The 18,470-nt window shown below is 46.4% G+C and overlaps 1 protein-coding gene across 4 annotated transcripts in view; it reads right to left on the bottom strand.

The window, feature by feature from the left end:
• Positions 1 to 18,470, bottom strand: part of GAS7 (growth arrest specific 7) — a 221,357-nt gene that overhangs the window by 46,373 nt on the left and 156,514 nt on the right. For all 4 annotated transcript variants that reach the window (XM_004594742.2, XM_058676589.1, XM_058676590.1 and 1 more), the window contains exon 3: positions 53 to 133. In XM_004594742.2, the coding sequence (XP_004594799.1) occupies positions 53 to 133 (81 nt within the window). The remainder of the gene's footprint in view (positions 1 to 52; positions 134 to 18,470) is intronic.

Raw genomic sequence — 18,470 nt, 5'->3', positions numbered from 1 at the left:
CAAGGGGATGGACGTGTGGTCCCTCCCAGCCACCTGTACGAGTGGACGGTACCTGTCGGAGGCAGAGAGCTCCTGTGCGGGCCAGGGCTGGCTGGAATTCCAGGGGTGCTGCTGGGCCGATCCCAGGTGGTCTCTGGTCAAAGGAAAAAGAAACAAAAATCACCTTGAGAATTTCAGAAATCTTGGCATGAGGCAGAGTAGAAGAAGATGGACAGAGCTGGAAAAAAAAAAAATCCAAACCAAAAAATCAGAGACAGGTGAGTTACCTTATGCCCAGAGGACCCTACCTTCTCCTGTCTGCCCCCTCCTCAACATGGGGACAATGGAACTCCTCTTTGCTGGTGCCAGAAGCAGGTGCATGTCCAGCTGGAACCTTCCTGGAATTGTCCCCGGTGTCCCTTCTCCTGCCTACCCTGCACCCAGGGCTGCCAGTTCATTCATTCACCCCCCACTTCTGTCCTCAGACCTCATCCAGGCTTCAGTCCTGGGGCTCTGGGTGACCACTAGGTATTGATCCACACACACCATCATCCTTGGAAGCCCTAAAGCACAGAGCTCAGAGCCCTGGCCCTGGGTTTCTGGGAGACAGGGACATCTCGCACTGACTGAGCTTGATGGTCGCAGTTCTTTTCCAGTCTGCTCTTGTAAGTCCCACTTGAACTTCAACATTCACATCTGCCTGGCCTTTCTCTGTTCTGATACCCAGCGATGAGGCCCAATTAGAACCAAGGTGAATATCCTCCCCAACACTGCTTTACCCATCTCACTGCTGGGAATATACACTTCCCATAAAATTATTTACTGATGAAAATGGGACTTTCTGGGACAGGTGTCAGGCCTAGCAGACAGGACACTGCTTGGGATGACCACATAAAGTATCTTGCTATGCCTAGTGGATGTATGATGTCTTCCTCCCTCCACAGCCTGCCTTCCTGCCCATCACTCCCAACAGATGTTCCCTGAGATGCCAGCTCCTAGTGTCCCTGGGTACTGACTACAGCAGGCAATCATTAAGTGTAGGTTTTTTTAAAAAAAAATATGCATTTATTTATTTGAAAGGTAGAGTGAGGTCCCAGATGGTAGCCTAGTGGCTAAAGTCCTTGCCTTGTATGTGCCAGGATCCCATATGGTCGCTGGTTCTAATCCCTGCAGCCCAGCTTCCCATCCATCTCCCAGCTGTGGCCTGGGAAAGCAGTTGAGGACACCCCAAAGCTTTGGGACCCTACACCCATGTGGGAGACCCAAAAGAGGCTCCAGGCTCCTGGCTTTGGATTAGTGCAGCTCCATCTGTTGTAGTCACTTGGGGAGTGAATCAATGGACAGAAGATCTTCCTCTCTGTCTCTCCTCCTCTCTGTATATCTGACTTTCTAATAAAAACAAAGTAAATTAAAAAAAAAAGAAAGGTAGAGTGATGGAGAGAGGGAGAGACAGAGAGCTCTTCCATTGCTGATTACGTCCCTGTGACTGCAAAGGCCAAGGCAGGGCCAACCTGAAGCCAGGATCCCTCCAGGTCTCCTATGTGAGTGGTGGGGGGCTGGACCATCATCTGTCAATTTTCCCGGCACATGAGCAGGGAACTGGATGGTGAACAGAGCAGCTAGGGCTTGAACTGGCGCTCTAATAGGGGATGCTAGTGTTGTGTGTGGTTGCTTCACCTGCACAGGCTCAGCTCAGTAAAGAAAGCTTTTCATGGATGAATGAAGCAGCTATGAGAACTAAGTTCGGTTACCATCACTACTGGCTGATTAGTAACTGCACTTGCTCCCCCTGCCCCACACCTGTGTATGATGGCAATCAAAGGAAAACTTGAGAGACAGCGAGACTAAGAAGGGGGCCGGGAAAACAGAGTCTCGATTCTCTTGATATCCTGCGAATTACAAAGCAGCCTGCAGCACAATTTTAGAAAGGCAAAGAACCTACTCAGCTGGTTTATCAGAAAACAATTACAATTGATCGACCAACATGTTCCCACTCAAATCAACCAACATGTTCCCACTCAAGGCTGAAGACACATGAGCTAAGGCTACAAGACACTAATTCTTCACTCACCAGATGAATGAGATCTTTGAAGATCCGACAGGCCCTAGTGAGGGGAGGGGCTGGGAAAACGCGCAGGAATGCTGCTCTTACTAAAGCAATGTGGAGATGGCTATCAAGCAGTCCTGGCAGTGCAGTGATGTCAACAGAAGGGAATCTGGGGGGAACCTGTTAGGGAAGGCAGAAACCTCCTGGGGAGCAAACTAAGTCTCCCCCCAGCCCCCCTGCTCCCCCAACAGAAGACTGATCCTGCTTCAAGGCATTCAAGACAACTACAGCAAAGCATGCAGAGGTTCTCACTATCATAAAAAAGAGTGATTCAAATGCATTTGCTTATGTAGGCTGAAAGAATATTCCAGAGACATTTGCTGGAGTTTCGGTCCTAAAAAAGGAAAGCCAAGCAAGAAGCTGATATTGGCAAAATACACCCCTCTCAGAGCTTGTACCCAGTACGACACTCTTTCCCCATCCTCAATTCTGCTATCTGTGGGTTCGGTCACCTGTGGCCAGCTGCAGTCTGGAAATATTACACCAAGCAGTCTAAATGAAAGAATGCAAAAGTCTTACATTGTGCACTCTTGTGACTAGTAGCATGATAACATCCCACCCATCCTGCTCCATCCTACCTACTCCATCTCACACTACCTTGGCCTGGAGTATCAGTCCACATATACTCTCTCCCACTAGTGAACTCTTGCTATGGGTCCAACCATCTCGTTCTCACAGTGCTTGAGTTCAACCTACACTTATTTTATATGATGACAATCTCAAAGTGTCAGGGGAGCTGATGCTGGCAAGTCAGAACTGTCACAGAGGAGCTGCAAAGTATTTCTGTTAGGTGAGAAAGTCAAAGTAAGCTATTTTGAGTAAGAGAGACCACATTCACAAACCCTTGATTGCAGCAAATTATTATTGCTGTTAATCCCTTACTGAGCCCAATTAAGAACTCAAACTTTATCGTAGATAGGTGTTATAAGGGGAGGGGAAAGCCCTGAGTGTAAAGAGTTCAGGAATATCTGTGGCTCCAGGCATCCACTTTGGACATCTGAGGATGGGAAAAACCATTGTACCTGATAGGTTTCCATGATGGAAAGATGGAGTGAAGCAATGGGCAGTGTAGCACAGCAGTGGGTTAGGTCACTACTTGGGACACCTGCATCCCCTATCAGAATGCCTGGTTTGAGTGGCCGGAGTATCTCAGTTGGGAGAGCGTTAGACTGAAGAATGCCTGGTTTGAGTCCTGGCTACTCCAAGCTTCTGATCCAGCTTCTTGCTATGACATCTGGGAGACAACAGGTAATGACCCAAGTTCGTGGGTTCCTGCCACTCATGGAAGACTGGAGTGAGTTCCAGGCTCCCAGCTTTGACCTGTCCTAGGCCTGGCTGCTGCAGACATTTGAGGAGTGGACCAGTAGATCTCGCTCTGTCATTCAGATAAATAAACAGATGCCTAAAAAGAGAGAGAATTGTGCAGCGTTGATAAAGGAATAAAGAGAAGAATTAACAAATAGACAAGAAACAGACTGAAGCAGACTAGCATCCATTACTCAGCTTTTCAAAAACCATAACAGAATTCCCGAGGCAGCAAATTTCTTAAGGGAAAGGGATTTTTTTCCTATATTGTTTTGGAAGTTCAAAGCCCAAACAGCATGAAGCAGACTTAAGCAATGGCTACTGGTGAGCAGAAAACAGGGAGAATGAGTGAGCGACAGAGAGAGAGAGAGAGAGAGAGAGAGAGAGAGAGAGAGAGAGAGAGAGACTGGGACATCTCAGGCTTATCTAACAGCCCTCCTTGAAAGAATCACCTTCTGGTGCCAATCTTCCACATGCTAAGCACCACCCCCTCTAGGTCACTTCTTAGTTCCACCCTCTTAGTACCATTAACGCAAGACTCTAGAGTTTCAACAGAGTTTCTCCAGAGTTTCTCTAGAGTTTCTCCAGTTCAGAGACCAAATCACAGCAAACCAGAGCAATATGGTTGAGGTGTGTCTCAGCAAGGCCAGAAGGCTAACTCAGTCAATGAATGCTGTTAGAACGGCAGGCGACCTATTTGAAAATTATTAAAGTAGGTCCACTTTTAACATCTTCTCTGAAATTAAACTCCATCTGGGTTAAACCTTGCAAGAAAGAAAAAACAGCCTGTAAGAGCAATCCAGAAAAATATGATCTTGTGTGAAGACCGTTTGAAGTGTGGTCTCCAAAAGGTAGAAATGGCAAAAGCCAGAGATCAAGTAATTTTCCTGTAAAAGTAACAACCCAGCTTATAAAATAGCATCTGAAAAAAACCCCAAATGCTTTGATATGTGATCAAGAGTCTTCTTTAAGAATAGTCCAAGCTACAGAGTTCCTGTCATGTAGACTGGGTGTGTGATCACCTGGCCACTGTGATGTGGATCAGCTGAGAGCTTTGTGGAGCAGGACCGGGGCGGGGGGAGGGGTTTCTCCCACCCTAGCTGCAGAGGACAACCCAGAGAAACAAGTGGACATGGCACATCACAGGTGCCAGACAGGATGAGTACTCCGCAACTGTATGCCTGGGCTTTCCATCACATGTCTTCATAGCTTTCCAATAAGTGCCCTTATACAGAGCTAGTGTGAATGATGTTCTATTCCTGAAAAAAGATGGTCCCTGCCCAAGCTCATCCAGCAAACTCCTTGCTCTGTAGATAGCCAACCTTCTCCTTAGAATCATTCAAAATATTCTCTGGTGCTGCCTTGTGGCTTTTTTTTTTTTTAAGATCTATTTATTTTTATTGGAGAGGCAGATTTTACAGAGAGAAGGAGAGACAGAGAAAAAAATCTTTCATCTCTTGGTTTACTCCCCAACTGGCTGCAACAGCTGGAGCTGAGCTGATTTGAAGTCAGGAACCAGGAACTTCTGTGTCTCCCATGTGGGTACAGAGACCCAAGGCTTTGGGCCGTCCTCGACTGTTTTCCCAGGCAACAAGTGGGGAGCTGGATGGGAAATGGAGTATCCAGGACATGAATCGATGCCCAAATAGGATGCTGCACTGGAAGGTGGGAGATTAGCCAGTTGAGTCTTTTTCACAAGCCCCAAGCAGGGCTTCCCGGGAGAATGTTCTACTGTTTCAGAAACTGGTATTTTCCACTCCTGCATCACCACTTTTTCTTGGTTTTCGGAGAAACTTGGCATTTATTAACTTTAGTCGCTCTGCATTGCTAATCCGTATATAGAAGACTTTCCAGTAAAAGGTGTGACTTTACGTTTTCTAAATAAGGCTCAAAAAAAATCACTGAGTGTTGCTTTTCGCAGGACTGGGGAAATTGTCAGAAAGAGCTAAAATTATTTTTTTGGGAAAAAGAAACAAGCAATAATCTCTCTGAGGCAGCAGCCATAGGTCCTTGTGCACCTGCTAGAGCCCCCGGGAAGGCCATGCGGCCTTCAGGACACAAACGCGCCCCCATGGCTCTTTGGGGCCAGAGGAGAAGCCCTTGCCTCAGACCAAGGCTATAAAGTCATGCATAGAAATTCTGGGGTCAAAAATAGCTATTCTCAAACATCAAGAAGGGGCATTCAGCATAGGGAAGACCATTCGAGAAGGGTAAGAAAGAGGCGGCGCTTTAGAATGGAATGAAATAAGATTCCCAGGGAAACTGAACAGATTGAAAAAAAATCTCTGCAGAAAGACTGAAAGTCTTTTTGTGAGGAGGTAAGGAACAGGAGAAACCTGCCAGGTGGGCTTAACGTGGCATGTCTCAAGCTTCGGAGCAGCTGGTTACAACATAGGCCCCATGACCAGACTCACAGCCCAGTTCAGCAGGCCTGGGGCAAGTTGCAGGAAGTGGATCTTGTAGGCTTAGAATCTGCATGTCCACCAAGTCCTCAGATAATGCCTACATCTGAGGACCACACACTAGGAACAGACAGCCCACAACAAGCCCAGGAACTGGACAGAGATCTCTTTGCATCCAAATGTTAGATCCAGGGCAGTTAAAAACAAAGGGCAGAGTCCTGCACTGTGGGGTAGCCTATAAAGCTGCCATCTGCAGTGTCAGCATTCCTTATGGAGACTGGTTTGAGCCTGGGGCTGCTCCGCTTCTGATCCAGCTCCCTGCCAATGAGCCTGAGAAAGCAGCGGAGGATGGCCCGAGTCCTGGGGTTTATGGGCCCACATGGCAGACCCAGAAAAAGCTCCTGGTTTTCCAACTGGCCCAGTCTAAGCCATTGCGGTCTTCTGGGAAGTCAATGACTGGATGGAAGATTTCTCTGTCTCTCCCTCTCTCTGTAACTGTGCCTTTCAAATACATAAAAAAAAAAATTTAAAAAGGGGCAAATCTGTTGTCTTTTGCAACAACATGGATGGAACTAGAGGTCACAGTGTTTAAAAGAGACTAAACACAGGCCTGGCACCAAAGCCTAGCAGCTAAAGCCCTTGCTTTGCACACGCAGGAATCCCATATGCATATTGGTTCTAATCCCAGCGGCCCTGCTTCCCATTCTGCTCCCTGCTTGTGGCCTGGAAAAGCAGTCGAGGACGGACCAAAGCCTTGGGACTCTACACCTGCGTGGGAGACCCGGAAGAAGCTCCTGGCTTTGGATCGGTTCAGCTCAGGCTGTTGCAGCTGCTTGGGGAGTGAATCAGCGGACGGAAGATCTTCCTCTCTGTCTCTCCTTCTCTCCTTCTCTTTGTATATCTGACTTTCCAATAAAAGTAAACAAATCTTTTTTTTTTTAAAGGAGGCCAAGCACAAAGACAGGTGCAGCCTGATGCCACTCATACGTGAAATCTGAAAACAGCAGCCTCCCAGAAGGAGAGAGGAGAACGGTGGTGATCAGAGGCTGGGGAGAGTAAGAGAGAGGAGTGACCAGGCGAGGTTGGTTCACAGGTACTATGTTACATTTACAAAGCAGAAACAAGTTCTTCTGTACAGGAGCAGAACTGCAGAGAGCGACAGTGTATTATACACTGTTCCTTAAAACAAAATAAAAACTAGAAGACTGAATACTACTGCCATAAAGGAATAGTAAATGTTTGAGGACACAGATAGGTACGACATGACATACTGTAAACAGGTGTCAAAACACTGTGTGCGACAGATTTCTACCATCAGTGGCATCTGTTAAAGATGAGCCGGGGGGAAAGGTACAACAATCAAGCCAACATAGGAGGTGCTGAGAAAGACCAGAGCCTCCTTTGCTGCTTCTGGAAATGAGGTCTGTAGGCACTCAGCATGGACAAGCCACAGTCGACTCTCCCACGATACAGTCTAACAGAACCAGGTTCCCCTAGGGCTGTTGCAGTGGTATAGCAAGCTAATCCTCCCCATGTGGTGCCAGCATCCCACATGGGTACTAATTCAAGTCCTGATTGCTCCACTTCCCATTTATTTCTCTGTGGCATGGGAAAGCAGAGGAGGAGGGCCCAAAGCCTTGGGCCTTTATACCCATGTGGGAGATCCGGAAGAAGCTCTTTGCTCATAGCTGTTGCAGCCATCTGGGGAGTGAGCAAGTGGTTGGGCAATCTCACATTTTCTCTCCATAACTCCTTCAAATTTTTAAAGAACCATGCTATCCTAAACCATGGTCACAGAATTTCTCACCTTTTTATCCAAAAAGTGCGAGGAAAGCATCAAAATGGGCCTCTGGCCATGTGTGTGGGGTTCAAATTGTGAACTCCTAAAGGTCTTAGGAAGCTTCAAGGAAAACAGTCTTAGAGGACGCATGACTGTTCCAAGTGTGCCGCATGCATCAGTGACAGGCTCAGGCATGCCTGCCTTATAGAAAGCCGAAAATCACTGTGAAAGGGTTGAAGACACAAAATGCAGAGCCAGAAAGCCAAAAAAAGAAAAAAAGCCTGAATAATTCTGTTTTGAATCAAAAGGCTTAAAATAAGCGATTTCAGAAACATCTGAAGAAAGCACGTTAAGCTGATCCAAGAGATGAAGCCAAAGAAGGGTGACCCCCTGCAGGGCTGGTTCTGTGATAGTAAAGGGATAGGCTGGTTCCACAAATGTTGAGGTCTTCATGTTTGAGGAAAGCTGTCTGAGGTGCAGAAGGCTCTGCATTTGTGCACCTGCTACTTAGAATTCACTCTATGGATGAAAGAACTGACAGTGGGCAGGGATGTGGCACCTAAAAGCTGTATGTACTCCTACCCTTTCTGTTGGTTTCTAAGATCTTGCCCTGTTGTCTGTATGCTCGCCTGTATCTCATCTTTATATACCAGGAACAGAAAGCAAGGATACCATCCAACTGGGTCCACCTTTCTTCTACATCTTCAGATCTTATCCTGAAAAGATGCTATTTGCAAATAAGATCACATTCACAGGCACTGAGGATTAAGAGGCCAGAGTAGGAAACCATTTTCCTTCCAAGGGCCAATTGGATATATAATATCCTTTGTAGGTCATACAAAATTATCAACTTGGAGTCAGTGTTGTGATGGGTTAACCACTGCCTACACCGGTGCTGACATCCCAAATGGATGCCAGTTGGTGTCCCCACTGCTCCACTTTTGGTCCAGTTAACTGTTACTGGCCTGGGAAAAAATAACAGAGATAGCCCAAGTGTTTGGGTCCCCATCACCAACTTCGGAGACCTGTGAAACTCCTGACTTTAGCTTGGCCTGTCATTTGCCACTGCAGCCATTTGAGGAGTATACCAGTGGATGATATCTCTCTCTGTCTCTCTCTCTCTCTCTCTCTCTCTCTGTGTCTCTCTTCCGTGCATGTATGTATGTGTGTGTGTGTGTGTGTGTGTGTGTGTGTTCTTACTCCACAACTCTAACTTTCAAAATAAATGCATAAAAATTTTAAAAGTTACCAATTTAAAAATCAGCCTGCTATAGATGCATTGAATTTCAAGTCCCATTGTGGCTGCCTTCACAAGGCCAGATCAAATGATTTTGTGGCCCTTACACAGCCCACAGGCTTGATGTTCCCCAGCCCTGGGTGCAGGGCATGACTTGAACTGTACCAGTAAGCCAACAGCTGCAGCTGCCTGGGGACAGTAGGAGGCTGGATTACAGATCTATCTAAAAGGTAGAAGTTGATCCAGGCAACAAAGTATACCTCTATAAGAGGCAGAGGAGGCTGGGGGCTCAGCAGCTGAGAATCCAAGGAACTGGGCAGGACTTGGAGAGGCCATAGGGAAACTACCATGGAATAAGAGATAGGCAAGTCTGAAAACCAGTGCAGATCCACACAAGTGTTCATGCAGAGCACACAACTCCAGGCCCATATACTTCTCTTTCCAGGCAGAGAGTAGGCAGGTGTTGCCTGCCATTGCGGTATGCTGCCCACACTGCTTAACAAAACACCCAGGTCCTTTCAGACTCAGGTCTGTGCAGCATAGCTCAAAGGTCCACCTGCAGGACACCAACATCTGACAACAGAAATGGAAGCTTTGAGTCGTGCACAGAGGAACAGTGCAGGTGGGAGCAAACAGAAGCATCTGAACCAAGCGCAAGTCTTCTACTCTATGTCAGGAAAATGTATCCTGCTTATACAAGGAACAGAGATCCAGAGGAGAAGCAACAGAAAACAAAGGAAAAGCGCAAAGAGGAAATGACAATTTCTCCCCAGAAACAGCAGCGAAGATGTCTCTGGTATGCTTGTATCCCACCCACATTAGAGTCCCTGGCTGGAGGCCTGGATCCTCTGAGTCTGATCCAGCCTCCTGCTAATACATACCCTGGGAGGCAGTAGGTGATAATGGGTTAAGTACTTGGGAGACCTGGATTAGTTCCTGGCTCCAGGCTTTGGCCAGGTCTAAGTCCTGGTTGTTGTGGGCACTTGAGGAATGAACCGGCATATAGATCTCGCTGCCTTTTAAAATAATAATAAAAATAAGAAGGAAGAAAGAAAAGGATTTTCTAGCAATGTTCCCTAATCCCATACTGAGGCCCGGTGACCCGAGGTCCTGTTGCACCTGCTGGGAGGGTGCTCAAGGGGGCTGAGTAGCCTCAGTCACTGGGATGAGGGAGGGATGCCTTCATCTGCAGTAGCCTTCAGGCCCTGTGCTTGCCAGAAACACACACAGAGTCTGAGCCTGCAGGGTTTGCAGAAGCAGTACCCACCTATTTTTTGAGCACACTGGGGCGGGGAGGGAATGGCTTTCAGCCACATCCTCTTCCCTGACAGAGTTGGGAGAAGCCATCAAGAGCAGAAATCAAAAGCATTTGGAAATCAATTGTTCCCGGAGCATCTCTAGCCTGCAGCTTGTACCCAAAATCAAAAAGCCAAACCCTCTTCTCTCAGAATTACCATCACTCTGGCACCCAGTCAGCTATTTTAAGTGCAAGCCCATGAGCACTGGTAGCCTGGGACAGCAGACCATCATTCCTGCTGCAGTGGACACTCCCTGAGCCTCATGCCAGCTGCAGTATGGACAACACATCTCCCCTGCTTGTAGGCTGGCAGTGCCCGAGGATGCCACTAGTGGCTTGTTATACTGACATGTGGGCAGTAGATTCATTTCCTGGGACTGTCATGATCAAATTTCACCAGCAGGGTGGTTTAAACAACAGGGTGTTATTGCACTGCATGTCTGGAAGTCTCTCCTAGCTTGCAGTGGTCTCTGGTATTCCTTGGTTTGCGATAGGTTTTTCTCTGTGTCTTCACCTATCTTCCCTCTAGTGCACACCTGTTTATGTCCAAACTGCCCCTTCATAGAACAGTTCCAACACATACCAACCATATGGCCTCATCTTAACCTAACCATTGATGAAGATCTGTTTTCAAATAAAGTCACACTCACAACCAGGGCTTTGAGGACTTCAACATCTATGTGGCTTTATATCATTCCACGCATAGCAAGAAACAGAAGGTGAGGGCTGGCTGGGAAGCAGACTTGGAGGCCACACAGGAAAAGCTACTCTGTGGATAACAGGCCTCAATAAGAAGGAGCATTGTCTGAGGGATCGAAAGAGCAATTGTTTGTCAAAGCCCAAAGCAAGATGAGCACAAGGGAACAGAGGGTAGCTACAGGTACATGTGTGTGTGTTCATATAAAGCACATGAGCACATGTGTCACGCTGTATGTTAACAGAAGGAAGGTTTTGTAGCCGTGACAAAATTGTTTTGTTGCTCTGACCACCATCACCAGAATCTTGCCTCCTTCCCCCAGCAGGCTCTCCTAACCTGACCACTAAAGGGTTACTGTCTGGCCAAGTGTTGGGGGAGCCTATGGTTTTGTGTCCATCCCTTCGGCACATCACTCAGAGACCTCCTCCACCCTCAGCACCCTTACAGGGGCTGTTTCTTTCAGGTTTAAGGGCATCTTAACCTGCCCATAGGTATTTTCCCTTGCTGAAAAGTGGGCAGTAAGTTGTGTCCGGCAGAAATTTCCAGAGTACTTGCTATGGGCAAGGATGACCAGAACCCTGAGGGTTTCTGTGCCCATCTGGTATAGCTCAATACACTGCTCATGGAGAGGGAGCGTGGAAGACACGCGGCATCTTGCGTGACTAACTTCTCACCCGTTTGCTTCCTCCCACATCTCTCGGATGAGCTCTGCCCAACTTGGACTCCAACTTGGACTGAAATAACACACACACACACACACACACACACACACAAGCTGTTTCTCCACTCCAAGATCATCCTCCAACAATAGAGAGCTCATCAACAAGAGATTTTGCTAGTCTTGGCAGAAGCACATTCCCGATCAGTGCCGCTGGGGTGATGATGCACTGGGATCATCGAATTATCTAGAACCGGGAGGGCCCTTTGGAGGTGTATTCAGACAGGAGAGAAAAATGGATGCCAGACCGCAAGGAAAGTCCCACTCAACAACGGCACATTCCACTTCAGGAAGCATTCCGTCCTCACAAACACCATTTGCATTGTACTCGCCCACGCCACCCCTGCAAAGAGCTATCCAAGTGGATAATTAGAGCTGAGCCCAGAGAAGGCATTTAGCAAGCACTTGTTGCTTGATATCAATTCACATGTCTGTGCCCACTCACTGATTAGAATATAACCCATGGGGGATTTCTGTGTGTGTGCCTGGAGTTTCATGGATCGAAAGGACCCTTCTCTTTTCAGCAGTCTCATTGTTCGGTTATGTCCACCAGTGGGATGCTTTGGAGACCCTTGATGTTCTGCTACAGTCCCTGTCATTTCATTCCATTTACATGGAGTTCTCCGGCAAATCAATGATTCTTGTACTCAGGTGTCACACACAGGTGACAGTGCTTCAGGAAAAAGGCAGGAGAGCAGGATGAGTTCTAAGTTTCCTGTGACAATGGCCACTTCATCGCTGCAGACCAGTCATTGTTTCTCCCTGGGTCTTTTTGTTGTTGTTGGAGTCGGGGCAGGGAGACAGCCGGAGAGAGGGAGAGGGAGAGACAGAGAGAGATCTTCTTACTGCTGGTTCACTCCAAAGGCTTGCATAAGGCTGGCATGGCTGGGTAGAACCAGGGGTGTAATCCATGTCTCCCATGTGGGTATCAGGGACCTAAGTATTTGAGCCACTACCTGTTGTCCCCCAGGATGCACACCTGCAGGAAGCTGGAACTGGAAGCAGAGTCCAGCCTCAGACCCAAGCAGCTTTAGGTAGCATCTTAAGCCACAGTGCCAAGCACCTGTTCCCTACTGGATCTTTTATTTTCTAGCTTTTTATCATACTGTTATTATTGTGTGGTCCCTTCTCACAATCTCCATTTCTAGTGTGCTCATAAACTACCTTCCTGACTTTGCGTCTGGTGCTGCAATACTTGATCCAAAAGGCAGTATCTGAATCCAGGGCAAAAACTCAACTACCAATGAACATGGAAAATCATATACGCATGATGTCCAGCTCAGCCTGAAAAAGTCTGGGCAAGCGGGAACCTTCTCACATCCACCCAGTTTTGCTCAGTCAGGAAAATGGGTCTCATTGGGCTACACCCCAGAGAAGACGGCCATCCAGACGTTTATGGAAGAGCTCACAATTTTCCAGTGTTGGCAACAAGGTTGTTAAATGCTGTATACAGAGCAAAAAATGCTCCTGTCAACAGTCTCTGCTTAAATGACAATTGTTTTAAAAGATTTATCTGTTTGAAAGAGTGACAGAAAGAGAGAGAGGTGCAAAGAAAAAGATCTTCCACATTCTGGTTCACTCTCCAACGACTGCAACGGCCAGGCTTGACCAGGCCAAAGCCAGGAGCCTCGAACTCCATCTGGGCTGGTCATCCCTGTAGGTGGCAAAGACCCAAGTATGTGAACCATCCTCTTCTGTTTTCCAGGATGCTTTAGTAGGGAGCTGGATCAGAAGTGAATCATCTGGGACTTGAACCAGCACTGTGATATATAATGTTAGCAGTGTACATGCCAGCGTAACCCACTGCGCCACAATGCCAACATGTGCTATGTACTCCATCTGTAGGCAGTTCACCAAGATTCCAGAGTCCAGACCCTGTCTGATGACCGCCTCCCCTGCCTTCCACCTCTGGAGACACACTCAAATGTCAGACTGTGGCTTGAGAGTGATTTGAGTGGGGCCCTCAAGAGTTCCAGGGCTGAAATTTAATTACCAATATGAAGTGTTCCTCCAACTATGATGATTAAAACAGATGAGTATTTCAGAGGTGAGGTCACCAGTACAGGTCTCCATGGTAGAACACTGGTGACTTTTTAAGAAGAGGGAGACAGGTCAGATACACACAGAAGTACCCCTCATCTAATGTCACCTGATGCCTGGTTCCACCTGAAGACTGCCAGCAGGAGTCACCATCACCAGATGTAGCCCCTCAACTTTAGATATCCATTGCTGAGCCAAAATAAACAGAAAGTGACCTAGCCCACAGGCACTCAAAGTAACAGAAAACAGACCAAGAAAATACTCCGTAGCAGGCAAATATCCTTCCTTAGAGATGCACAATTCACAGCAGGGCTAAACTTTCTTTGCACCTTAATTAATGAACACTGATGACCTTTAATGACTGAGGGAGACTGCCAGCTTTTCCAGATTAGCTCTGCTAGACTCTCAGGTCTTGTTAGACTCTGCAGGACCTCTGAAAGGTGGAAGGACAGAGGCTGAACATGGACATGCTCTTCTGGACCAAAGCTAAACTGAGGCAGGATGTCCCACTCTAAATGTCTTTGGAAAAAAGGAGAAAAACCAGAGGATAAATGTACAGTTCCTCTAAACCTCCCAGGTCTGAAGTGGTTCACACTGGACTTGAACTGTTATCAGAGGCAAGGGAGCTGTTCATGTGGACCACTTGCCAGAATACCAAGCAGCATGTACAAAAGAAAATAGTAGGCATTTTCTGTGTTGTGCCATTGCAAGTTAAACTGCAGCCTGGGAAGATGGCATTCCATACCCAAGTGCCAGTTCCAGTCCTGGCTGCTCCACTTTTGATCCAGTTCCCTACTAATGCACCTGGGAGACAGCAGAGGATGGTCCAAGTATATGGATTCCTGCCACCCACTTGGGAGACCAGTTGGAGTTCCTGGCTCTCGGCTTCCAGATGGTCCAGCCACAGCTATGGTGATCACTTGTGGAATGAACCTGATTTCTGTTCATTTTTGTTTCTGATCTTTCTCCATCTCCTTCTGCGTGTATTTGTGTTGGTCTGTTTATATCTCTCTTCCAAGTTAATCAATCTTTCTAAGAAAGAAAATAACACTAGTACCAGATTCTTTCATTTAATGTTGGAAACAAAGCTGAAACCAGAAGTCATGGGTGAGTTTTCTGTTTTCAATAGCAAAAATGCTAAGATCAAAACAATGTTTGAGCTACTAACTCCAAAGCTTTGAAATGTTAAGACCAGCCCTTATGCCTTCTTATTCAGATAAGAATAAAGGCTGATAGCATGAACATGAATGTGAGCCAGAAGGAGGATCATCCTTAGTGATTGTACTCTGATTCTAAATCTCAGCATCCATCAGATTGCACTTCAATTACAAGTTCGTGGATATAAAGCCTTTCATCTAGGGATTGTGATGCATGTTCACCTGTTTAAAGAACACCGCATTTCTCATTGCGCTTCTGTAAGTGAAAATTAGATTTACATTTGCTCCCAAATTTCACTTGATTGACTGACCATGCCTCTACTGACTGTCACTAAGCCTCCTTGCAAGTGAGGAAAAGAAAAAAAATCAATGCATGCTTTAAAAAAATCCCTTCAGGGGTCAGTGTTGTGGCACAACGGGTAAAGATGTTGCCTGGAATGCCAGCATCCCATATAGAAATCAGTCTAAGTTCCAGTTGTTCCACTTCTGATCTGGCTCCCTGCTAATGTGCCTGGAAAAGCTGTGGGAGATGACTCAAGTACTTGGGCTGTTGTACTCACATGGGAGATTGACAAGAAGCTCCTGGTTTCAGCTTTACTTCTATTTAGGTAGAAGGGAACCACCTACTCAAATCCTCACTTGCTGTCTCCCACAGCGCGCATTAGCCGGAACCTGAAATCAGGCACAGAGCTGGGACTTAAGTCTAGGCATTCCAATATGGGACCTCCACACTCCCATATACAATGTTTTCTGGGATGTTCACAGGATTGCATAATGCTTACCACCAGCAAATTTCAGAACACACTTTCATTTCCCCACAAGGAATCCCTACACACATTTGCTGTCATTCCTAGCCCCTGGAGACCACTCATTCGCTTTCTGTTTTCACTGGTTTGCCGATTCCTGGCATCTGGCATAAATGGAATCCTAGACATTTGCCTGCTGTTTTTCCGGATTCAGCCCTCTCACAACCTGTCTTCGTTAACATTTCATTTTCTCTATAGCTGAATTCTACTTTATGCATACATTTCATTTGTTCACCTGCTGATGGATGCTGGGGTTGTTTCTGGCCAATATGGGTAACACTGCTGTGAACAAGCACACACAGGCCTTTGCATGGACCCAGTCTCCCTGGGGCCATGGCTAGGAGCAGACCTGTTAGATGATGTTTCATATATTGTGCTTGGTTCCATCTCCATATCACCTAACAGCTTAGGAGGAGCCTCCTCACACTGTTTATCAACAAGCAGCCTTTTGCAAAAAAAAAAAAAAAACAAAAAAAACAACTCAACTTCCTGGAATGGAGCAAACAGTTAAAAACTGTTTTCGTGGCTTTTTGACTTTTTTGGGTCTTCAGCCTTCTGCCGTTGTGACTCTGATCAGTCTGGGCATTTGGCAGGAACAAGAGATGACTCTCTTAAAAACTGATGTAAAAGGGAAGGTTTACCATGCCCTTCGGTATTTTCTAAACGTTAGAAGTTAAAATGAGTGCTTTTGAAGAGAAAAAAAGCCCACAAGAAAGCGGGTTAGCCGTAAGCATTTAAGTCTAATAGCCAAACAAAGGGTCCATAAAAGAAAAAGAATAAAACCAAAATAAGGAATGTACATGAAGACACACACACACACTCACACTCAAAACCCAATTTAATCAATTGGATGCGCCAAAAACAAACATCTTTTCAAATGTCCCATTTGCACAACACAGATGGACAGAAGAAAATAAATCGGTATTTTGGGTGTAGGAGCTTCTCAGGGCAACTTTTACTATTAGGAATTATCAGGGCTGTTCTATTTGGCAAGTTAGAAAAGTATCCAATTATCTATAACAAACAAAAGCTCAAAGAGTGCATTTTCAAAGTATTCTACTGGAAAACTTACCCAGAAACTCACATTAGTTCCTGGTGTAATAAAGTTCAATGGGAACCCACTCTCTAACAGAAAAATTAAAACAAGAAATCAAGAAAATTACTGCCTATTTGGCAAATGAATCCAAAAGCTTAAATCCTAGGTTACTTCTCCAAGCTTCACTCACAGACAAAATAAAAGCATTTATAGATGCAGATGTTTTGTCAAAAGAGCAGAAAAGCAACTTCCAGCTCCCGTGGGTTTCAGTTGACACTCTAATGAGACAGGCAGGCTTCTCTAAAAAGTAATAATTTCAGCTGGTTTTGTCAACACATCCATACAGCTAGTTATTCTCACTCCAAATTAAGTCACCAAGACCCATGGCCATCCTTATGAGAATACTGAGGCCAAGAAGAGGGAAGTGGTGGGACATCAGGCCTAGGTTAGGACACAGGTTAGGGCAGTTACCTCCTACATGGAGCAACTAGGTTAGATTCCAGTTCTAAAGTGGACCCTGGGAGGCAACAGTGATGGCTCTGGAATCTGGGATCCTGACACCTGCATGAGTTCTGGACTCTTGGCTTTTAGAGCATGTAGGAAATGAATCATCAGATGGGAACTTCCCTTTTCTTCCTACCCATTCTTTCTCTCTGCCTCAAATAAATAACAAGATTTAAACAAAAATTATATATATATATATATCAGAACACTTATAAATGGCTTATAAGTAGCCAGGTATCTCTTAGTCAGTCTTGGCCACATGGGGAACTTCCTCTCACAGGGAAGTTTCTCTTCCTATGACCGTACCACTGCTAAGTGATTAAACATTAGCATATGGGCTCTCAATTATAAATGAGAAAAAGCAGGTTGTACTCTGCCCCTGGAGACATGAGGACCCGGTGAACAAGTGCTGTGCCTGTATGTGTCCCCTGACACTCATGTGACAGGGTAAGAACTGGGGACCCTTGGAGGGTGACTGGGGCAGGAGATAGCATCACTACAAGATTAGCGCCCGTATAAAGAAGTTCAAGGAAGTGTGTTTGATTCTTCTATCATGTAAGACGGTGAAACAGAACCCCTACAATACAAAAGCCAAGCTTCGGGTTGGTCTCTCTTAGCCCCAGATGTCCTTTAGCAAAAGGAATTCAATGACGAGGAATACAACTGGCCCCACAAGGTTCTAATCACCTGACTCAGGGAGTCACTTGCTTCTCCAATAGATACGAACCTTGGTGGGCAGGAATGTCCAGATGTCCTGGATCATTTATTTTGAGGAATTCCAATTCCAGGCAGAAGATAACAAGAATGTTACACCTTCATGGAACCCCCAGACCAAATAAAACCCACCTGGATGTCACGAATCCCATAAAGAGCACAGGATCACTGGCCAATCAAACAAAGGTCACGAGCTCCACTGGTCAACCAGGATCATCACAAACCTCTCAACCCTGATTTCAATCTCTAAGAACCTTCACCCCCAACTTGTTTGGGAGCCTGGGGATTAAATAGTAGCTGCCTGGCTACTTGCTCTGCACTTTGTGATAAACACCTGTTGCCTTTCACCATCCAATGTCAGTGATGGGCTTTCTGCACGTTGGGTGAGTGGACCCAGTGTGAGGCTTGTGATGGCAATGTTCAACTAGTTCAGGATGCTGTGTGGCAACAAAAGCAGCCCTCCAGGACCCAGCAAACAAGGGTCCCGTTGGGTACCCAACCTGCTCACAGTTTCCCTTGGACTTCTCAGTCCCCAGAACTGTGAGACACAAATACCATTACAGCAGTCAGAATAGACTAAGATAGTCCTCTGGTGACAGACAGTCAGGCTCCCCATTGGGGCAGGTAGTCTTTCCTGCAGATTGAACAACCCCAACGTTTAGCCACATCTGATGGGAACGGAGCACTTGGC

The sequence above is a fragment of the Ochotona princeps genome, chromosome 17, assembly GCF_030435755.1.
Source record: "Ochotona princeps isolate mOchPri1 chromosome 17, mOchPri1.hap1, whole genome shotgun sequence".
Classification (NCBI taxonomy): domain Eukaryota; kingdom Metazoa; phylum Chordata; class Mammalia; order Lagomorpha; family Ochotonidae; genus Ochotona; species Ochotona princeps.
The sequence above is the reverse complement of the archived record's forward strand: the minus strand, read 5'-3'. Positions and strand labels throughout refer to the sequence as shown.